Source organism: Silurus meridionalis, chromosome 8, assembly GCF_014805685.1.
Source record: "Silurus meridionalis isolate SWU-2019-XX chromosome 8, ASM1480568v1, whole genome shotgun sequence".
NCBI lineage: Eukaryota > Metazoa > Chordata > Actinopteri > Siluriformes > Siluridae > Silurus > Silurus meridionalis.
Window position 1 is genome coordinate 3,516,982 of NC_060891.1, and position 23,365 is coordinate 3,540,346.

Consider the following 23,365-nt stretch of genomic DNA (forward strand, 5'->3'; position numbering starts at 1 on the left):
ACATTTAAGCTATTATTATCGTCCGGAAGAATATCTGAACATTGATTTTTCCCTTAAGAGACTCTTTGCTGCCTTTCCATCCTCTGCATCCCTGTGGTCTGGTATTGAATTTCATTGCCAGCTTATATCTGCGTCTGCAGTTGCTTCCTGCTTTTTATATTAAATTACTCCTAGGAGGAAAAAAAAGACAGAAGCAAAGTGTCTTCCTTTCCCAATGGTAAAAAGCATCCAGGTGTCGGATGGCCTGCATTATTTGGTTTATAGCCTAGAGAGAATATAAAAGAATTTGCTAGTATCCTTTAAAAAGAAGGATTACAATATTAAACCCATTATTAGCCGGAAGTATTGATTAAAACTTATTAATTTAATTACAAACTAAGCACATTATTGATTTGTTCGTTTTTTGTGGTTGTATTTCCAGTCTTTAAACGTGTTTCTCTTACTTCCGGTACAGTAATTAAAAAAACTACATATCCCATAAACACGAGGTATGTGTTTCCGGTATGTGCGTGTAGACTCATTTTAGACTTACCATAATATATTATTTACTAACCAAATATTATTTTTTATAAATGTTTTTTCTGATTTGTCTTAATATATATATAATATGTTAATATTTTTGTAGATGGACTAAGAAAGTTGAATATATTTATCAGCCCAAAATACCCGGATGACACGGAGAATCCTGATTGGTCCCGTCCTCGTGGGCGCCTTTCATTAAAGGAAGTTATTTTAAGCCAAAAATAAAATTTTAACACGCAAAACATATTATCATGCGTATTTATAAAACCATATAAATGAATCAAGGTTATCCGAAGGTAAGTTTTGCTTTTTTTTCCATTTTGTTGTAAATTTTCTACCGGCTTTACACGTGACGCAATTGGAAGGCGGGGCCAAACTGTGTGTTTAGACCAATAGCAGAGGTAGAAACACTAAAGTTTACGCCTTTTTCTTGACGTCATCAGTCCGGCGCGGGAGACTGAAGTTGAAAGCTGTGTGTAAGAAGAGACTTGCCGCCAATAACGAGGTGAATAAACAATAATAATAATAATAATAGTATTTATTATTAATATCTTTATATAATGTTGGTTCAGTACTTTTAGATGTTTAATTATTCGTTTTGCGTGTTTTGTTTTGTTTTGTGTGTATTATAATAAACCAGCACAGTGTTTAATGTCACGTTGCTGGTTGTTTTTATCATTTCATTGTTTTAACATTTTTATGATTTCATAATTATTCGATTATTCACGATTTTTCTCTCCAGATACTTTATTTGGTTTTATTTTTTTGACATTTTTTTCAAACCTCATTATTGACTGCATGGATTTTTTTTTTAAATCAGGGCACTAATCTTTTGTTTGTTTGTTTGTTTTTGTTTGTTTGTTGCTTTATCAATCATCACTCATCCCTAATTATCATTAGTATGCAGCAAGTCAGCATTGGATCTAAAGCTGCATCAAGTAAACAGTAACCTACTGTAGATATTCTGTTCTGTATTTATTCCCTTTAAACAGGAAGTGTGGCGTAGGATATCCCTAAAACCCCACGATGCATTTCAGCAGTCTGGAGTCTTATACGGTTTTATTCGTCTAAATTTTCACATTTAGTAGTGTGGTGCATTTTTGCTTTTTTATTTGTTTCTGTCATGCATAAAATATACAAGGTGGTATCACAAAAGATTCGAGACTAGTTTTGTAACACGCCAAAAGATGGCAACACAGTCATAGGGAGCACCGACCTTCATAAATCAGTATGCCAAAGCAAGATGGCTCACTTCTGCACCCACCCTTCTTGCTAGATTTGGCTCCTGCAGACTTCGCCATCTTTCTGAATGTGAAGATCCGGCTCAAAAATTGACGTTTTGACACCACTCTGGAAATCCATCTCAAATCACAGAAGGTTCTTGACAGGCTTCAAAAAGAAGATTTCCAGGATGCATTGCAGAAGTGTCAGGAGCACTGTAATGCTGTGTATAGGGGCTATTTTGAGGGTGATATTGTCAAGTCAAGTTTATTTCTATAGCGCTTTTCACAACAGACATTGTCTCAAAGCAGCTTTACAGAAATCAACAGTCAAGGTAATTGGTTTGCATTTATCCCTGATGAGCAGCCGTGGCAACTGTGGCAAGGAAAAACTTCCTTAGATGTTATGAGGAAGAAACCTTGAGAGGAACCAGACTCAAAAGGGGAACCCATCCTCATTTGGGTGACATCAAGAGTGCGATCATTCTTCAACAATACAAAACACTGGAGTGTGTAATTATAAGTAATGTTCTTTCTACAGTCTTTATGGTTATAAAACTAGGAGCTACTGAGCAACTCATAAAATAGATCAACATTTGTGGTCATCACAGATCCAACACCAGCTTCTCCATGCCAGAGCCTATAAACACTCCAGGAGGTCCAATGTCAAAACTCATGTTGAAGTGGGATCCAATTGGCACTGGTACGTCACTAGATGGTACGGGATGTTTGCGAGATTTTCTTTATATTTTGTATATAGAAAGTACTTTTTTGTAAACAGAGCTAGTCTCGAAACCTTTTGATACCACCTTGTGTTTTTGTGGTGTACAGCCAAATCAGGATATTCAAAGTAAGTAATGTGTGATTTAGAACTGGCACACCCTGAAGCAGTAATGAGCAGAACAGTTCTCGTTTCACTTCTGAAGCGGTGATTTGTCAAAAGTAATAACAGTATCCAACCAGTAGCCAGCACTTGAAGTGGTACCTGGGACAGAGGGTCATGAAGCGGCTATAAGTTTTACTTAACGCGTTACTTTAAAAATAATAATAATAGTAAAGGATGGGTTTCACCAACATTTATAGGTAAAGATAATGGTGGTAGCTGAATGAATGATTGGGGGAAGATAAATGTTACACAGTTTGCAGAAGGTGGTATATAAAGATTGTGTATTTTTTGTTTCCATGGAACTGTCTGCTTTTATGTCTGCTGAATATTGACTTTATTGACACTGCAACTCTGAATCCTGAACTTCATTTCTTTCTTTTACTTGGCTTTTGAACTTTTCTTGAATTTGGACCGTGCTATTGTTTTACACCAGAGGTTCTCAAGGTGGACTAGCAGGGTTCTCGGAAAAAAGTTTTTTTTTTTTATTTTATTAACCCACGGTGATCAGAGTTGCAATGAATGCAAAGAAAAACAAATCTACATGGTTGTAAATGGGGGATAGTGAAGAAAAAGTGACCTAAAACTAAATCAAATATAAGAATCTTTTTCAATTCACAATGTTAGTACAATTTTCTTTTTTATAAATATGTTTGCCAATTACAAAATTCTTCCTCTATGTGCCTTTACAGAGGACCCACGATGCCGTGCGAGAGGAAACCGATGCGCTACGGTCACTCTGAGGGCCACACGGACGTCTGCTTTGATGAGCATGGCAAGTAAGTAACGAGAAACTTGAGAGAAGGTTCCATTGTGCATGCTGCGGTTCTGTCACGCATGAATCTACAGCCTGGGTCGGGAGAAAAAAAATCGCTTCTCGCTTCTCTGTGTATTTTTATTAGCCTTTATGTGGATGAGAGTTTTTCATGGAAAATATGGACTGGAATGATGAACCTTCATGTCTCTTTAATATCAGCACATGAACACTTTCATCACATTGGGACACTTTAAATCTGTACTACTGTTCAATATCTATGTCATATACATACCCATCCCTTTCTGTCTGTGTATATACATTTAATATACACAATACATATATTCTCTATTTTATACTTTATACTTGGATTTATTTAAATTTATTAATTTTCTTTTCTATTCTAATTCTTTATTATCTTGTTGGACAGTCATACTACGCATTTCGCTGCATGTCGTACTCTGTATGAATGTATGCAACAAATAATATTAGATTTGAAGAAGACAAAGGGGCGGAGTTTAACCCCATGCTGTTTATTTATACCACCTGTTTGCTCTTTAATATATTTTAGCTGCCTGTTTTGTCCTTTCTCCCTCTGTGTGATTCTCTTTATTCGTTTCCGTTACTATAATAATAATTATAATTTGTTTAAGATCATAAAGGTTATGAGTGGGTTGTCTCTGTGTTTTGCGTCTCTGCGCTAGGTGCATCGTGACGTGTGGGAGCGACGGAGACGTGCGCATCTGGGAAAGTCTAGACGACGACGATCCTAAATCCATAAACGTTGGAGAAAAGGCCTACTCGGTTGCTTTGAAAGTAAGTATTAAGTTTGGTGATGCGTGAAATGATTGGCTCTTAAATTTAAAATGTAGCTCGAACAAATCGATTCGGAATCAAACTGGATCAGCAAATCTTATAGACGCATAGATTTTTTTTTTGTATCGTAACTTTTTGAAGCAATCATTATTGGTAAATGTTAAATATTATGTCGGTACAATTTTTTTTTATCTAAAATCGCCTCAATTGTACTTCCACTGCGTTTAATAAGGCAAAGGTGCCAATACATATGTTTTAGACAAGCCATTAATGATATCGAAGATGTCTGAATTCGACGCATTTCTTCGTTGCTTTTAAAACACAAAAATCGGCGATCAAACTCCATTCGTTGAAGGGAAAGGACAAAATTGACACGTTCAGACCAATAGATAGCAAGTGGGTGGGACTGTGGTAAATCTGGGGTCTATTAGAGGAAAAATGGAGGAGCTGAGAGGAATCATTTAATATCGCTCACACCTGATATAAAATGACGTTTTAGTTAGTTATTTTTGCCACCTTCATTTAATTAAATTAATTTATATTTGTATATGGTATTTGGTATAGTTTATAGAGATGCAACGATACAATGAATTCTGAATTATATGCAGTAAAAAACAAAAGAAAAATGTTTTGTAAACCATTCCTGAAAATCTGATCGAATCAGGGAGAAAAAAAATGACTGAAATACAAGGAGCTCTGTTGTGGCATCAGACTCATTGTTTTAACTAGAAATTGGGATCCGAAGTGGGTTAAAATGATCGAATTCCTACTCATCCTTCTTAAGCTCTGTATAGTGCTTTAAAGCAGCTTTGCAGAGATAAATGTGTGTTAAGGATCCAATCTGTGCCTTGTCTCCTCTTACAGGGTAGAAAATTAGTCACCGCCGTTTCCAACAACACGGTTCAGATCCACACGTACCCTGACGGAGACCCCGATGGAATTCTGACCCGTTTCACCACCAATGCAAACCACGTCACCTTCAACTCCAGTGGCACGAGAGTTGCTGCAGGCTCCAGGTAAAACAAACACCCCTTATTTATCAGTTACATTTGATCAAATGTCATAAAATGATGGTACGGATTATGATTTTATTGTTCTATCAAATTCAGTATTTTAGCAGTGTAAAAATCCTGCTTTTTGATCAAATCATGCATAATCCCGATCATAAAAAAAATTATAAAAAAAGGACATTATAATAATGGTGCATATGTAAATGTCATCACAATAATTCAGAGGTCTCCAACCACCTGGTTGCAACCCAGTACCAGGCAAAGAAAGATTTGCTGCTGGGTCGCCAGAAGGTTCTGGGGAAATATCTATTGTCCATTAATCGGCACAAATAGTTGATTGCCGGAACCATCAGCTATTGGCCAAATCGATAGTTTTTCCTGGTTGCGTCTGTGCTGGGGTGGCTGAGAAGGTCCACTGTCATTAACGTGGTTCCCCAGAACGGGGGGGTTACGTTCTAAGATGTTCTAAGCGAATTTTGGTCACAGCCCCTATGGTACCTTAGTGAATTTATCTAGACATTGTCACTTGAATACAATAATGTGTTTTAAAAAAATTGTATGAAATTTCTAAAACAGTTTAAAATGTTATTCCTGAATACGTTCCTGAACATTCGGTCCCGCTGCAGATTCACGTGAATTTTAATATAATCCGCAACTTGCTGTTAGTTAGATTCCAAATGAGAGGCCGCAAATTTTCAAGCCTCGAGTTCCGAATCGCGAATTATCAGGGGTTGACTGTAAACAGTACAAGAGTGGCCTCTAGAGGTCAATCACTGATACTGTTTGTTTTGACACGGAGGCCTTACGCTGTACCTCATGCATGTTAGTTCAAAGTGCATTAACTCAAGTTAACTTAATTTAAAAATGTATTAGTAAATGTTAAAACTTTTAACAAACAATAAACAATACTTCTAAATCATTTATTAACTTTAGTTAATGTGACAAATGGAAAAGCATTTCCATTTCACATAAATCCAACCAGTCATGTTTATAATGGCCAACTTTAAACGTTTTCAGTCCAGAGCATTGAAATGGCATTTATTTATATTTTTGTAATAAAGTTCAGTACTATTTTTTTTTAATCCAGTATCCTTTTTAAAAACTATGGGTTGTTTTACATTTTCTCTCAAGTTTCATTTCTATAGTATTGTCCTTTGAGAAGATCTACTATAATGGTTACTGAAATGTGAGGGGTGTACTCACTTTAGTCAGATACTGTAGTTATATATGTATACACACACACACATTCCCCACCTGTCAGTCTGTAAGTAGATTTTTCAACCAAAACTGGCCCATAGTTTACAAAGTTAAAGAACCCTGCAATAAGTAACGGAATGTTGTGCATGCATTTGATTTGTAAAAGTGTCAACACTTGCAGCATAGAAATATTTAGAAAATGCAACATTTTGTTTTATGCTTGTTTGTACTTGTTGATCAAACATGACGAGATGATCAGAGAGGTTATATGTGGAGTAAAGCTCTTGAAGGACCTCTAGTGGCCAGGTCCTGCATGTCATCAGTACATGAGTGTGTTTGTTGCAATAGGGAGGAACAGGAAGTCATCATTTCACATAATTCCTGCTCTCACAAAGTGCCTGACTGTTTGAATGTAAAGATTTATTTATTTTAACAAGGAAACATTAAGCACCATGTCACTCCATCATCGATCCAGCGTTGCGTATTGATCGGGCATGAGCTAGCAGCTGAGGCTTCAACAGGTTATTTGATTTCTCTCTCTGAAGGGTTAGGAAATGAGTTTTGCTCTCATTTCCCATCTGGGAGCAGCTTTTTATATGATCATCTTCTCTATCTCTCTTTTCCTTCTCTGTTTTGGTATAAGTGACTTCATGATAAAGGTGATCGAAGTGATGGACAGCAGTCAGCAGAAGACCCTCCGTGGACACGATGCACCTGTTCTCAGTGTGACATTTGACCCTGCTGATGAGTATGTTGTAAGTAGAACAGACATTTTTCTTTTGTGTGTGTGTGTGTGTGTGTGTGTGTGTGTGTGTGTGTGTGTGTGTGTGTGTTTCTGGAAAAGGTCCAAAAACCTGTATGAAACTTTCCATGGGAACTTCATCTGGGGAATTTGGGAAATATTCCAAGTTGGAAACTTACCGGGACTTAATGGGAATTTATGCGAATTAATTGAAAAATCTTGGGGAATCTATATAAACTGTATCATATACAAACATATATATATATAAACATTTATTTTGGTCATAAGCTGACATGCAAGAAAACTAATACAGATTTTAAAAAATGATATTTTGGACTGATTTAATTATTAATATCATTTTGTTGCATGACAAAGAAGATTTATGTAATATTAATTTAATTTACGGTAGTATTTATTCTATTTTGTAGAGGTGTAATGATACAATCTGGTCCATATTTTTGCAGAATTAACTCTTTTTTTTTAAATTTCTGAATCATATGCTGTAAAAAACAAATGGAAAAAGATGTCAGTGAATAAAGGATTTATAAATCATTCCTAAAAATCTGATCGATCCAGCCAGGAAAAACGACTGAAATATATTGAGCTTATCGGAGTGGTTATTTTAAGTAAATTATTTTAAGTAAAATTGAGCTCCAAAGTCGGCTAAAATGACCGATTTCCATCTCATCCTTCTTGGAAACTGTAGATCTCTGTATGAGTTTTCTCAAACATTTCAAATAAAAGAAATGCCCTGAGGGTTGTTCATGTTTTGCTAATACTGGTTTGATCCTTCACAGGCCTCCTCGAGTTGTGACAGCTCAGTGGTGGTGTGGTCTATAGAGGAGCAGGTGAGGAATTTTATTCCTCTGTTATGATTTTGTGAATGGGGAAATCTGTATTTAAGGAATACTGATCGCTCTATGACCCAGTAATTGTGTTGTAAAGGTCTATTTTTTTTTTCTAAGCAGAAAAAAAAAAGAATTTACCAATGTTTCCTTGAGCCACTTTTTAAAATTTATTTAAATTTAAATAGTTTTTTCACTTGTTCGAAACTTATTTTAAAATTATCGCACAATTCCACCTTCAATTTGTTTTTCGCTTGCTCGTTTCCTCCAAGACTCAAGTGGCGAACTGGAAGGTGCTTCAGAAGTCGAGTGACGTGAGCAACGCTAAATCTCTGTGCAGACTCGCCTGGCAGGGATCCGGGAAGGTACGAGAAGGTTCTTAGTGTAAAAAACCAAGGTTATGAAAAGTGATAGATCTTTACTTTACGAGATGTTTTGCAGAATGTGGAGACGGTTTATACTGCGTTTTAGTCCCTTTTTTCTTGTTTACGTGTGTGTGGGTGTGTGTGTAGCTGCTTGCAGTTCCAGTGGACACCACAGTACAGCTGTATGAGAGAGACTCCTGGAATCATGTTGGCATGCTTTCTGATGACCTTCTCACTCAGGTCAGTACAGTTTACATTGGAAAGCAGCTGATAGGGGGCGTGTCTTTTACTTTGGTATTATAGTCATCTCAGTGTAAGACACAAGATGAGTTTGATGAACTGGAGAAGAAAACATTCTGATGAGAAACATAACAGGGGAAAATGAGTTGATTAAATATAACAAGGCAATAATCTGGTTTGATGTGATTTTCAAATTGCTCTCATCACCCTGAAGATGATTTTCGGTCTAGAACAAAATGTCCCAAAGTGTTTTGTTTCTCTTATACCACAGCAACATGCCAGCGCTAACAAGCTTGGGAAAAAAAGCAAGAAATAAAATGCAGCCTGTCTTGAATCTCCATGTTCATGGTATGAAAGTGTAGTTTACCTTTGACTTTTAGAAAATGCTGATGCTGGAGATTCCTTCCAAAAATGCTCAGTAAAGTTCTCTGTACAGGAAATGTCACTCGGAAAGTGAATCCAGATCTTCTAGACCAACCAGATTTGAGAATGGCAACATGAAGGTTGTGTACATAATGATAGGGATGTGCCTCTCCATAACCGAGGCTGACACGATTCGCATCTCGATGCATAGCCAATGATACGATACTATCCAACCCTATTACAATGCAGTGTGATTCAATTTGATTGAGCACAATGCTATACAATTTAGTGTGGTACAAATAGTTAGCTTTTATTTCTTTGGTTCAGACAGACAGCAAACGAAAATTGTTCTGAACTTCTAACGCATGGCCCTTTCACAAACATTTGTAATGCAAAAAGAAAAAAGATGAAAGCAAAACCAGATGTTTACTTCCTGTTCTGTCTGCAGGAAGTTACAGCTCTACCTCTGCCATGTTAATCTGTATTTTATGTGACCCTCAGGATACGCCTCTGTCTCCATAGTGTTGTGATGCATCATATTCATGTAGCAGTAGTGGTTCTGAGAGAACGCGCTTGAGAAACCATTTAGCGAGGAGAAAGCAATTAAAAATATCGGTCACAAATTATTAGTCACTTTCTAAATAAAGTGCATCTAATATTTATATGTAAAAATCTGTTTTTACTGATACAAATATGTGAACAAAAACATGCATCACGATCCAAATTCCAACTTGTATCTAATGCACACTTTATTTTATTTTATTGATGCTTCACATTTAAATTTTATGCTACTTTAAGCAGGTTGTTAACGTGGTGGTTTGGTCACCGTGTGGGAAGTTTCTGGCAGCGGGAACTGTTGGAGGAACCCTCTGCATTTGGGATGTGGAAGCTAAGCTGTGCATTGAGAGGTACTCAAATGTTTTAATATCGCTTCCAGGGCCCTCTGGTGTGTTTGTTTTTAGTTGATCTCGCATGCAAAGCAAATGAGATTTGAAAGTGTTTTTGCCAATAAATGATCGATCGACAGACATTATATATATTTTTATTAAAATACACTATATGAACCAAAGCACCAGGACACTGAAATTTTCAGCAACTGCTTCCAGTCTACATTTCGAAATATCCATCAGCATATTTATTACAGAGTGTATGAAAAAAAATCATGTGGAAGTTCCCCAAAATCTCTTTCATACTCAATCTTTTATACTCAATCTTTATTTTCGTTCTTTTTCAGACAGAAGCATGAGAAGGGCTTCACAGTGTGCGGCATGGCCTGGCATCCCGCTGGGGGACAGATCGCTTACACGGACACAGAGGGCTGCTTGGGCCTGCTGGATGGAGTGTGTGTATCTTCCTCATCCTCCTCATCTTCCACTTCTACCAAGAACACCACAGTCAGTGTCTCTCTATTTGCTTTTACACCTATGTACTGTATGGACAAAAGTTTGTGGACACCTGAGCATGCCCATATAAAAAAGGTGTGTGTGTGATTGGTCATCAGGCTGTTGAGACTAAAGAGCAGAACGGTTATGATGATCTGTTTGACGAGGATGACGGTGGCCTGCTGGATGAATGTCGGAGCGTCTCAGGGGGCGAAGCGGACGACGACGACCTCATGCCGTCCGCTCGCAAACCGCGCACCAGAGCGAACATCCTGGACGATGACGAAAACTCTCGAGGTGCGAGTCTTGCGACTGACTCGATCCGCTATCAGCGTCTTGTATCTTTTAAAACAAACCAAATATCCATCTCTTTGATCTTCATTCATTTTTAGCGTTCTTTTACAGAAACTGGCTCAATGAGGGCAGATCCTTTGGCTGACGATGATGGACAGAGCGATATTTTTCCCACTTCGGCGCCCCCTGCTGCTGCAGCACCAGCACCACCACCACGGCCGGTATATGAGGGTCCAATGCCCACTGTGCCACAGAGGGCCTTCCAGCCCGGCTCCACACCTGTTCACCTCATGCACCGTTTCATGGTGAGAAGCTAGAAAGCTTTTGTGATGGATAAAAGAAAGTAAATAGGATAAGAGGATTAATAGATTTTATCCCACAGAGCTGCTGAATACTGAATCTGATTGGTGTTGAGTCTTTTTTTTCAGAAGGAGTCTCCAGTGCCAGTATTTTTTTTTTTTTACTGAGGGAATGTTACCTTTATGATGGGGAGAACGTTTAGCACGGCGCTGTTTATACAACCTGTAAGAGGTGTGTGTGTGTGTTTGTGCATGCATTCAGGTTTGGAACTCGGTGGGTATTGTGCGCAGCTACAACGACGAACAGGACAACGCCATCGATGTGGAGTTCCACGACACCGCCGTCCATCACGCCATGCACCTTACCAACACTCTGGAGCACGTCATGGCCGATCTTTCCCAGGAGGCCGTTCTTCTTGCCTGCGAAGGCACAGACGAACTCGCTAGGTGTGTGTTATATTATTATAATAATAATTATAATAATAATAATTTGTGTTCAGTCATTGTTCCAATTTATACCAAAGGTGTTCAATAGGGTTTCGGTCAAGTCAAGTTTATTTGTATAGCACTTTTCACAACAGACATTGTCTCAAAGCAGCTTTACACAAATCAACAGTGATGGTGAATGGTGTGAATTTGTCCCTGATGAGCAGCCGTGGCGACTGTGGCAAGGAAAAACTCCCTTAGATGTTATGAGGAAGAAACCTTGAGAGGAACCAGACTCAAAAGGGGAACCCATCCTCATCTGGGTGACATCAAGAGTTTGATCATAAATCTTTCAACAATACAGAACACTGGACAGTGAGAACTAACATGATTACTGGAGTATAAGATTATAAGTGATGTTCTTTCTGCAGTCTTATACAGTCTATATGGTTAGTAGCTCCGAGTTTTATGAGCTCAGCATTTGTGATCACCACAGATCCAGCATCAGCTTCTCCATGCCAGAGCCTTTAAACACTCCAGGAGGTCCAATGTCAAAACTCCACACATGTAGCGGGATCCAAATGGCACTGGAACGTCTCTAGATGGTTCGGGATGTTTGTGAGTTCGGCATCTACTTCTTCAAAGGTCCGTAATCATCACGAGGTGGGAGGTGACTGGAGCTGGCCAAACCTCAGGGTGTCTCGGGATGGGGAGAGAAAGAGAAGCAGTGGAGAGGAATTAGCGTAGCTGCTGTTCATGATATTAACAGCACAAGTTGATAATGTGCATGTGATCAGATGTTCTGGAGCACAAGGTTATGATGTGATGTGTGTTATGTGTAGGCTTTGCTAAAAGATATGTTTTAATCTACACTTAAACTGGGTGAGTGTGTCTGAGCCCCAAACACTGTCAGGAAGACTATTCCAGAGTTTAGGAGCTAAATGTGAAAATGCTCTACCACCTTTAGTGGACTTTGCTATTCTAGGAACTACTAGAAGCCCAGAGTTTTGAGATCTCAGGGGCGTGGCGGATTGTAGCGTGTTAAAAGACTGGATAGATACATGGGAGCCAAACCATTTAGTGCTTTATAAGTGAGAAGTAATAGTTTGTAGTCTATTCGAAACTTAACAGGAAGCCAATGTAGGGACGATAGGATTGGGGTTATGTGATCATATTTTCTTGATCTTGTAAGAACTCTGGCTGCTGCATTCTGGACTAACTGAAGCTTGTTTATTAATGACGCAGGACATCCACCTAGTAATGCATTACAGTAGTCTATTCTGGAGGTCATGAACGCATGGACGAGCTTCTCTGCATCGGATATAGACAACATGTTTCTTAACTTAGAAATATTTCTAAGATGAAAGAAGACTGTTTTTGTAACTTGGTTGATATGATTTTTAAAAGACAGGTCGCTGTCTAAAATAACACCCAGGTCTTTTACCGTTGAACTAGTGGTTACAGAACATCCGTCTAAATGCAGGTTGAGATGCTGGAGCTTCCGTATACTAGTTTTTGGGCCGATGAGCAAAATCTCAGTCTCAGTCTCGGTCAGAGCTTTATATAGCAGGCCAGTCAAGATCTTCCACTAGAAACCATGGAAACCTTCATAGAGCTGGCTTTGTGTACATGGGTATTGTCATGCTGGAACAGGTTTTGGTCTTGTATTTCATTAGCAGAGAAAAAGACAGCATCTGAAGTCATTGCATACAAGTGTGGACCTCCAATGGTGTGGTTTGCGTTAGAAACTGCTTTATAGCTGGAAAAGTCAGGTGTCCCAATATTTTTGCCTCTGGTGTACCTTGTTTCCAGCAAACTACAGTGCCTGCACTTCTCCTCCTGGGACACGAATAAGGAGTGGATAGTGGATTTGCCGAAAGGCGAAGACGTGAGGGCGCTGTGTCTGGGACAAGGCTGGGCCGCGGTGGCCACCAGCGCCATGCTTGTGCGTCTCTTCTCCATCGGCGGAGTCCAGAGAGAGATATTCAGCCTACCGGGACCTGCGGTGTGCATGGCCGGACATGGAGAGCAACTTCTTATAGTCTACCACAGAGGTACGAAGAACCTTTCATAATCGGTTTGTTCATCAAAATTGTATCGTGTCACATGAATAACATTTGGATAACGTTCCTATAAGGGACCGGGTTCGACGGAGATCAGGCTCTCGCCGTACAGCTTCTGCAGCTCGGCCCCAAACGGAGGCAGATCATCCACGGAGAAGCTCTGCCTATATCTCGGAAGTCGCACCTGGCATGGATGGGCTTCAGCGCAGAAGGTGATTTGTCCGTTCTCATCCTATCGAGTTTTTATGACGGAAGGCACCTTGTTTTTCTGAAATAGAAATTGGATGTTGATAATAGGATGGTGGTAGATTTATACTCGTTTGTGGCGCAGGAACACCGTGTGCCGTGGACTCGGAGGGCAAGGTGCGAATGCTGAATCGCTCTATGGGGAACACATGGACTCCTGTTTGTAACACCAGAGAGAGCTGCAAGAGCAGGTCCGATCATTACTGGGTCGTCGGCATCCATGAGAATCCCCAGCAGCTTAGGTGAGACTTGTAGGTGTGCTGTATGGCTTTCCTGCTGAGGATTTTCCTTTTTGATGACTTCTTAATAGCCAGTGGCCCAATTTATGAGCTTTTAGGTCGTTAAATGAAGGATTTTCTGAATTTAAATTTAGAGAAAGAACATCAACCTTCTATTTATTTATTTATTTATTTTTGACTAATAGATAAATATTTTAAAGTGTCCATTTTAATTCCAGCTGCAGTAAGACAGGGAGCAGCTAACAGATATAAATCCTACAATTCTCACACATTTTATAACCCTTCTTCTTCTAGCCATTTTCTTCTTTTTCTAGCCCTTTTCTTCTTCTTCTTGTTCTTCTTCTTCTATCATTTTTCCTCACCTTCTTCTAGCCCCTTTTCTTCTTCTTCTAGCCCGTTTTCTTCTTCTTCTCCTCCTCCTTTATCTGACATGGAACAACGTGCTACACACAATGGGCATTTCAGTGCGTTTATACGAAATACAGGAAAGACAAGCATGTCTACAACTAAACATTCCAGTGCGGTTATAGGGAATGCTGGCATGTCACTCAGCCAGTCATATCAGTGGACCCAAATGTGATGCAAATGTCTAAATAACTGACTTACTACTTACTACTCTTTTAAAGCAGTAAAATCATGTGATTTTTTTTACCGAAACTGGACTGCTAAGTTGAACATTTTACGGTGGGTTTGAGAATCCAAGGGCTTTAGGCTTATTGTTACTCAACTTGAAATTCCACGCAAGCTCAAATACGTCGCTAATCCTCTTGTTTGTAAGTTTGTGACCTAAGCAAACACTCACCAACAGCTTCCTCCAGTTAGATGTGCAAGTTCTCCAGTTGAAACAATCTCGTTTTTTTGCGTTGGATGTCGTTTGTACAGATATATTTTTTTTTTGCTTCAGAACAGATGTTTTGTGGCAACTTTTATTCGCCAACTGGACCCCATGCATTCTCTTAAATTCCTTTAAAGTTTGGTCATGTTTTTATCAATTTATTTGCTTGTTTGTTAGGTCAGGTGCACATTTGGTTCCTCTCAAGTTTTCCTTGCCACTGGCTCGCTCATTAAGGATAAACAATTATCATTTATAATTATCATTTATAGCATTTTATTATATTTTCTACTATTATTTAATTGTATATTATTCAGCTCTCGGTGTGACTTATCCTGAAATACTGGTTTGTTATTTTTTGTCTTTAGGAGGAACATGTGGAAAAAATATTGTAAGATGCAGTTTGTGTAAAATGTCCAAAAAAAAAAAAAAGAATAAAGCAGGAAAATCATTGCTCTCATCATCTTCAGCCAAATGATTAGCTGGGAAAAAAACCCAAAGGCAATAATTAGTTAATTGCTCATGTTGAAAGTGTAAAAATAGTGTTTGAAAATGTTGTATGTTGACTATAAGATCTGCGTCTGCTTTCTGTAATTCACTTCTCTTAGGTGCATTCCCTGTAAAGGAGTCGTCTTTCCCCCGACTCTTCCTCGCCCCGCTGTGGCCATCCTGCCCTTCCAAATGCCCTTCTGCCAGACCAGCACAGAGAAAGGCCAGATGGAGGTGTGTGTGTGTGTGTGTGTGTGTGTGTGTGTGTGTGTGTGTGTGTGTGTGTGTGTGTGTGTGTGTGTGTGTTTAGTGTTTGTTTTAATATCAGCCGCTATGTTGTTTGCTCAGGCTGAGAAGAAAATGTAATAAAAGCTGGTTCCTGTAATACTGGTCTGTACCTGTCGTGCCGGTGTGGGCAGGTTCAGGCAGATAACCATCAGCACTCTGACATGGATCCCCTGCTCCTCTTACATCACCTGCGCAAACTGTTATTTCTGTTCGAGGGCACAGATAAAGAGATATGGGTCAACTAGTACCTCTGCCTGTCTGTATACCTACCCACCCAAGATTTTAATATATTTATTCAGCTATGTTTCTTTCTTTCTGTCTGTCCTTTCTTTCTTTTTTTTTCCTTCTGTATTTCTTTCTTTCTTGCCTACTTTTTTTCAACTTTTTCTAACCTTAGTATCAGAGACCAGAGCCATGACCTGTGCCCTGGATTTACAATCAATGGTTTTATTCAGTATCAGACTTGACGATTATGCAACCATTTACTTCTTACTGATGTCGTGGCTAAAGAGCCAAACACTAGCAGGCTGTGTTCCAAACAGAGTTTTCTTATTAGGTGATTTACAAAATCTGAGGTTTTTAAAAGATTAGGCTTCTGTGCTCTGGAAGCCATCAATTTTTAATAATAATTTGACATATGATTCAAATAATAAATAATAATAATACAGTTTAATACAACTAAATTTGTTCATTCATTCTAGTTATTTTTTGTATTTTTGGACCCTTGGTATAAAGAAGGTTGTGAGAGGTTTACAACTCTACCCTGATTCCAGTTTCACAAAAATGTACACAATGTAATTTAGACCCAACAATGACTGAATTAGATAGAAATAAATCTGCAGGACGGCAAGAGTGTCATTTTCGTTCTTAGTGGGTGTCATGAGCACCAATAAGGTTTTCTGTAGCACGCTAATTGCAGAATTGAGTAAACCCATATGACGTGACTCTAATGCAGTCATCACTGATCATCATCACAGTCAGTATTACTTATGATTCTGAAAGGCACGATTGAGCTCCAGTCAGTTATGATTGAGAAAAAACATCCTTATGTTTCTACAGGAGCAGTACTGGCGCTCGGTGCTCTTCCATAACCATTTTGACTTCCTGTCGTCCACCGGTTATGAGACAGACCAGGAAAGTCAGAGGCAGCAGGAGAAGGAACAGCAGGAGCTGCTGATGAAGATGTTCGCGGTAAGTTGATGAACGAGATTCACAGTCACTATAATGATCCAGTGATCATTTTGACTAACTGAAGAAGAAGTTAAGACAGTAATTAAGGCTCTGGTTTACTGATCGAAATGTCAGAGTTTCCAGCCCTGGTATTGCCAAGCTGCCACTCTTGGGGCCCTTGAGCAAGGCCCTTAACCCTCTTTGCTCCAGGGGTGGTGTAACATGGCTGACCCTGTGCTCTAACCCCAGCTTCCTAACATCGCTGGAATATGCAAAGAAATAGCTATTACCCCATGGGATCAATAAAGAATTTTAAAATAAATAAATGATAAAATATGATGACACAATCAGCTTTTTTATTAGTAGATGAGGATCTTTGTCTTTCAATTTCCTGTTGCAACAATGTTTTTTGGTAATCTGGTTTAAAATCTTCTGACAGATTTGAGTGATTTTTATTTTATTGTCAGCTCTCATGTAAGCTGGAACGCGAGTTCCGCTGCGTCGAGTTGGCTGAGATGATGACGCAGAACGTGGTGACGCTCGCCATCCGCTACGCTTCGCGCTCCAGACGCATGCTCCTCGCTCAGAGGCTCAACGAGCTCGCTCTGGAGAAAGCCAGTCAGCTACAGGTGGAGGCCGAGCCAGAGGACGAAGCGGCCCATCACAGCCAGGCACGAAATTCCAGGTACTTTTTTACAATTATTAAAAAAATGTAAAAATATAATGGGTCAAGCCACGTGCTTAGCGAATGTTATCGACTCGATTAAAAAACGAATTTCTGGATTTCAGTGTATGGGTCACCAAAAAATTCTGGGGGAGGAGCTTCATGAACATGGGTGGGAATCGAACCCACCTGAATGGATTATCTTCATTATGGAAAATGAGGAAAAATAATATTTTTTATTTAACTGATTTTCTGTTTTAAAATATAGACTGTATAGGCAAAAGTATTGGGACACCTGACAAGGACATCCACACAATTGTATAGGATGTCCTTGGATGTTGTAGCATGAAATTTTCTCTTCAATTGAACTAGGAGATCCAAACCTGTTCAAGCATGACAATACCCCCGTGCACAAATCCAGGTCAATGAAGATATGGTGTACATGGGTTGGAAAGGAAGATCTCCTACTATAGAACTCTGACCTCAACCCTTTTAAACACTAAGGGTGAATTGGAATGCTAACTGCACCCCAGGCTTCCTCGCCTCACCTACATCAGCACCTGACTTTACTAACACCCTTGTGGCTGGATGAGCACAAATCTCCAAACACTCCAAAATCTAGAAAAAGAGTGGAGGTTATTAGAAATGTGGAATGAGATGTTCAAAAAGCGTATACCAAACTTATGGTCAGGTTTAAACAAACGTTTGCCTTTATTGTGTACAAAAGAAATTGAAACTGGTTTCACACTTTATTGCTATTTGCAGGTTTAATCATGCTGGTCGCATCGCCAGAGTAGCACACGAAGATTCTGATGAAGAACAGCAGGAGGATCATGAGCCACAGGACGAACCGATGGAATCGGAAGAAGGCCCAGAAAACAAAAAATCACGTACGTATGTTTACGCATGTAAAACTATCTGACTGTCAGCTCTGACCAAGTATATCCACTTTTGTCCTACATTTTGTCATTGCAGGTGTAAATCCGTTCATTAAAGGTACAAAATCACCTGAAAAACCTTCAGTCAAACCTGGTGAGAGCATGCCTTTTGTTTATTGCATTTTTCTTTGAGCTTTGGAAACTTTTAAGACTCTTTACGCCTTCAAGTTTTTTATTTTTTTTAAACTCAGCTGTTAATTGTTGTTTAGGAATGCATTGACAAAAAGAAAACCAATAAGTTTCAAGCCATGACTGAATCTAATGGCTCGAAATTGAACGTATTCTATCGGACAGAATTTTCCAAATCTTACATGATCATTGAAAAATGAGTTTGCCTACAAAACATTAGCAACAGATATTACAATCTTCCTTGAGAACTAGCCATATGTGTGTTATGTGTGTTGTAACAAGTTCTGTCAATTTATCAACCAATAAAAAAACCCCAGATATGACGATTTATATGTGACGCTTTTATGATTACACCTATGCTTCGAACTCGACGATTTTACACATTGAAAGCTCCGCCCCTTTTCCCTCCTCGATTTCTCTCCGTTGGCTTGACCAAAACAAATCAGTCTTTTTTTTTTTTTGCAATGAAATTTCAATTGCAAATTAGTCAATTAATAACTGTAACTAAAATGATTGACAACATGTTTTGAAGCTCCGCCTCCTTCATCTTCTACGTTTCTATTTTGAAATTCATTTTGAGAGTCCTTCAGGTTAAAAGGAAAGTGTTTCGTGTAGATGAACCTTTTTTTGTTTTGTATGGCTGATTTAAAAAAAAAATTTGTTTTTATACTTTTTACAGTCAGTAAAGAAGGTCGTGTGAACCCCTTTAAGGTGAGCCCACTATGTTTGGTGATTAAATTTTTCTTATTTTATTTTAACTATTAAATTTTTTATCAAATGTAAAGAAGTTATATGCAAGTTTTAGTTGGTCTTCAATGCTATCCCTCCTGCATTTTAAATGAGCAGGTCAGTGGATCTGGAAAGCCATTTTCGTCATCACCACAGCCCAGAGCTACCAACGTTCTGGACACCATGACTGCATCTAACAGGAAACTCACAGCATCGTCTAAAGCTCCAGTGCTGAAGCCTCTGGCTCCAAAACCACGCTCCAAGGCACGCACACACACGCACACACACACACAGCCTTTTTAGCTTGTCTGCTTTTAGAACCTATAGCAATCGTTTTATTTTTGCTATAAAAACATGAAAAGATGGTCAATGGTCAATTCAATAGGAACAAAGATAGAATGTGTGTGTGTGTGTGTGTGTGTATTATAAAGCCATTTTCTGTGTGTGTTTTAGGCTCAGGCTACTTTGCTGAAGATGAGCGCATCTAAAGGAGCTAAAAAGCCGGAGGAAAAGGAGTTGGAGAAACCGAGAATGGAGAAACCGGAGAAGTCAGAAGCAACACCTGTGGATAACGTGGAGAACACCAGGTATGTCGTGAATAAGTGTCATTCATGATACGATCAGGATTTATCCAGTAAGAGTGGCTATCAGGAAGTGTGTGGATTTTATTATATATGTACATATTCTGCATGTCTGCTGTTCCATTTGAAATTTGTCTTGTTTTTTTAATACTTAGACCAAAGACCGGTTTCCAGCTGTGGCTCGAGGAGAATAGGAAAAACATCCTCGCTGACAACCCGGACCTGGAGGAGATGGACGTGATTAAAGAGGCCATGAGCCGTTTTCGTACTCTGCCTGGCGATGAGAGGCTGGTAAGATTTGAACTGTCAGCCTTTTATGATTTATGCATATGTGCTGAAGATGTCGTTTGCCCTCTTCCTAATACATAATCTCAAAGAAGGCCACGATTGGTTACTGTGACTCTGAATGAACATGAAGACCGAGTAGACCTTTTATTTATTTATTTATTTATTTATTTATTTTCTCTCAAGGTTTTGTCCATAATATCTAACATACGGTACAAGCCTTTATATTTATATATGCAAATTGGTATTTGACGAAGTGGAATAAGTGATCTCGGTTCTACAAAGCTAAAAAAAAATTACTCGGTAAGGTACCTGTTGTTTTTTTTGGCCGCCCGACCAAAATTACCCCAAGCGCAGCGACGACTTATCCAAGAGGTCACAAAAGACCCCACAACAACATCCAAAGAACTGCAGGCCTCACTTGCCTCAGTTAAGGTCAGTGTTCAGGACTCCACCATAAGAAAGAGACTGGGCAAAAATGGTCTGCATGGCAGAGGTCCAAGATAAAAACCGCTGCTGAGCAGAAAGAACATAAAGGCTCATCTCAGTTTTGCCAGAAAACATCTTGATGATCCCCAAGACTTTTGAGAAAATACTCTGTGGACTGAAAAGTTGAACTTTTTGGAAGGTGTGTGTCCCATTACGTCTGGCATAAAAGAAACGCCACATTTCAGAAAAAGAACATTATACCAACAGTAAAATATGGTGGTGATAGTGTGATGGTCTGAGGCTGTTTTCTGCTTCAGGACCTGGAAGATTTGCTGTGATAAATGGAATCATAAATTCTGTTGTTTACCAAAAAATCCTGAAGGAGAATGTACGGCCATCTGTTTGTGACCTCAAGCTGAAGCGAACTTGGGTTCTGCAGGAGGACAATGATTCAAAACACACCAGCAAGTCCACCTCTGAATGGCAATTTTATTTCAAGGCAAATGTTTTTTTTTATATTGATAGTCTTAGATTTCCTTGATAATTTCAATCCGTGAATGAAAAATGTCATGTATCTGTTGTTCTAAAGTCCAGGTACTTATTTGTGTTTGCATGAAGAGCCTGCATCATCCATGATCGCTGAAATGTCACGATTTTCACATCAGATGTTTCTCCCGTCTGGAGACGGATGGTGGCATTCAGAACTTCATTTAACTTAAATGACGAGGTTAAACGGTTTTCCACTTCTGGATTATATCTCCGAAGCATAATCGCAAAGCTTATAGGTTGATATTTACCTTAAAGACACACCAGCTAGGTCTTTTCAAATCAAGTACGTTTGAAGTGAGGTAAATTAGAATGACAATTTCTTTTCCTGCTGTATTCGAGTTCGTGACCCTGCACTCTATGGGATACTCCACTCATGGCAAAACACACACTCGAAACACACCAGATCCAAGACGAGAGGTAGCTTGGTTGGACCGTTGCTCTGGAAACATAGCCTGGGGGAAGATTAAGAGAGAGAGGGGGGGGGTGTTTATTGGCTGCGTTTATTGATCTTATGTTAATGTAGTGTCGAGGAGGAGGAGAAGGAGGCGCTCGGTGAGGAGGAGGCTGAATGAACAGAACGAGCGATGAAAGGCGAACGTGTGCAACAGGCTGCGGCTCTCATAAATGCCGCGATTGTGGGTGACTCATCGCCGGGTCGGTAATGTCCAGCGCGTGTCCCTCCTCACTCAGGAAGCTTTGAATCCAGATAGCGGCTTGATTGATCGCGATTAGTTTGAAATTTTTTTTCCTCAACATGCACGTGCCGATAATTCATCATGTTCGTGTCATCATTTGAAGAAAAGAAAAAAAAGGTGTCTACCTACATGTTTTTTCCATTTTTTTATATATTGATTACCTCCACAAATGTATTTGTTCTGATATTAAAAAAGAAATGTGGTGAAAGGTGGTTTATTCTTCAACCATGATACAGTGCCCCTGGAACACAAAGGGTTAAGGGCCTTGCTCAAGAGCCCCAAGAGTGGGTTTTGGACCCCCAACCTTCTGATTAGTAACCACTAAGCTTTTCTTTGTGTTTTTTGGATAAAATGCTTTATGTAGAACATAAGGGATGACATAAATGTGGCATTAGGTCAAGGGTCATGGAGATAAAAGAATGGTGAAGGAGTACTGAGGTTTGGGAGAAGGTGCTGAGATTAACAGCATCACAAAGAAGAAAATTGAGTCGTTTTGCTATTAATGTAGATAGCTATTAACTTGCTATAAGTGTCTTATCTATCAAGTATTAGCTATTAATGTGCAGTTAAAATGTCTGAATGTCTTTGTGCACCTTTAGGGTCCAGCGATCGTTTTATTTAGCCAGGCTGCATTTATTTGCTTTTGTTCATCAAATGAATTGTAAATTGATGTGTTAATAATTCGTTCAGGGGGGAATCAAATCCCACTAGAAAATCCAGTGTTAGATTCAAATTCTAAGATGAGGTCAAACTTGATTGATTGATTTAACACGCACACATGAATTTCGTGACGTAGTAACGACTCGCATGAAACAACGAATTCGGAGAAAGAAGACAAAACACACCGATTGCGATTTTGCTGTTTAGTTGACATTTTGTTTGAATGTTGCCTTATATGGAGTTTTGTTGTAGGCTGATTATTAGTGCATCACATGACTATAACATACTGTATGCTCTTAAGTTACTATATCTGTCTGAGGAGCTCAATAGCTCAATCACATAAACTCCCTGAGAGCTTTGCTTCTCAGAAATGTTTCTTTTAAGCGTTGTCTATATCTGTGTTATATTGCTTAGCTTTTTGAATTCTAAAACCTGGCAGGATACGATAGAAAAGAGCGAGCGTTTCCTAGAATGGCTTACTTTTTTACTAAAAAAAAAGCAGGATATTTTCCTACAGGATATAACAATATTAAATAACGTCAATTCAGACAGAATGAAAAATGTACCGTAATACATGAACACAAAGAATAATCTAATCTGAGTGCCGGTTTATTTCTCATATCTGTCTAATATCTTTTGTTTTCAGATGTGGACTGAGAAGGCAAAAGGCTCGACCGGAGAAGGTGCAGACCTCAAGAAAAGAAAGCGAGATGAAGAGGGGAATAACGAAGCAGACGGCCAGGAGGACACTGATGAAAACAGCGCCAAGAAGAAGAAGCCTTCGGACGCTTCGGCTAAGCTCTCTGCGTTTGCCTTTAACAAAAATTAAAACTTGTGTTTATTTTTTATTCTAATTTTAAATGTTTGCAAGTTCCTAGAATCGTTTCTCTTATTAACCTTTCACACTTTACAGTTTGCTCTTGTGTTTGTCTTGATCGTTGATGTTTGTACATATTTGATGTTTGTGAACTGTTTATCTATGTAAAGCTGAAGACAAATAAAATGTTGAAATAAAATCTCA

General features: G+C 39.0%; 1 protein-coding gene across 3 annotated transcripts; it reads left to right on the top strand.

The window, feature by feature from the left end:
• Window positions 1-951: 951 nt before the first annotated feature.
• On the top strand, window positions 952-23,365 carry wdhd1 (WD repeat and HMG-box DNA binding protein 1). 3 transcript variants are annotated; one of them, XM_046855774.1, is made up of 26 exons: window positions 952-1,027; window positions 3,318-3,404; window positions 4,084-4,195; window positions 5,060-5,211; window positions 7,046-7,157; window positions 7,942-7,992; window positions 8,262-8,354; window positions 8,502-8,594; window positions 9,756-9,865; window positions 10,192-10,351; window positions 10,459-10,636; window positions 10,745-10,938; window positions 11,195-11,379; window positions 13,171-13,412; window positions 13,496-13,633; window positions 13,753-13,909; window positions 15,347-15,461; window positions 16,575-16,706; window positions 17,153-17,370; window positions 18,115-18,239; window positions 18,325-18,381; window positions 19,096-19,127; window positions 19,263-19,409; window positions 19,599-19,732; window positions 19,882-20,017; window positions 22,991-23,365. In XM_046855774.1, exons 2-26 carry the CDS (start codon window positions 3,328-3,330, stop codon window positions 23,171-23,173), a joined length of 3,333 nt encoding a protein of 1,110 aa, XP_046711730.1. In that variant the 5' UTR covers window positions 952-1,027; window positions 3,318-3,327; the 3' UTR covers window positions 23,174-23,365. The 3 variants fall into 3 exon arrangements, with proteins under 3 accessions (XP_046711730.1, XP_046711732.1, XP_046711731.1); XM_046855776.1 differs by having other exon boundaries at window positions 9,759-9,865; XM_046855775.1 differs by lacking the exon at window positions 952-1,027 and adding an exon at window positions 1,560-1,578.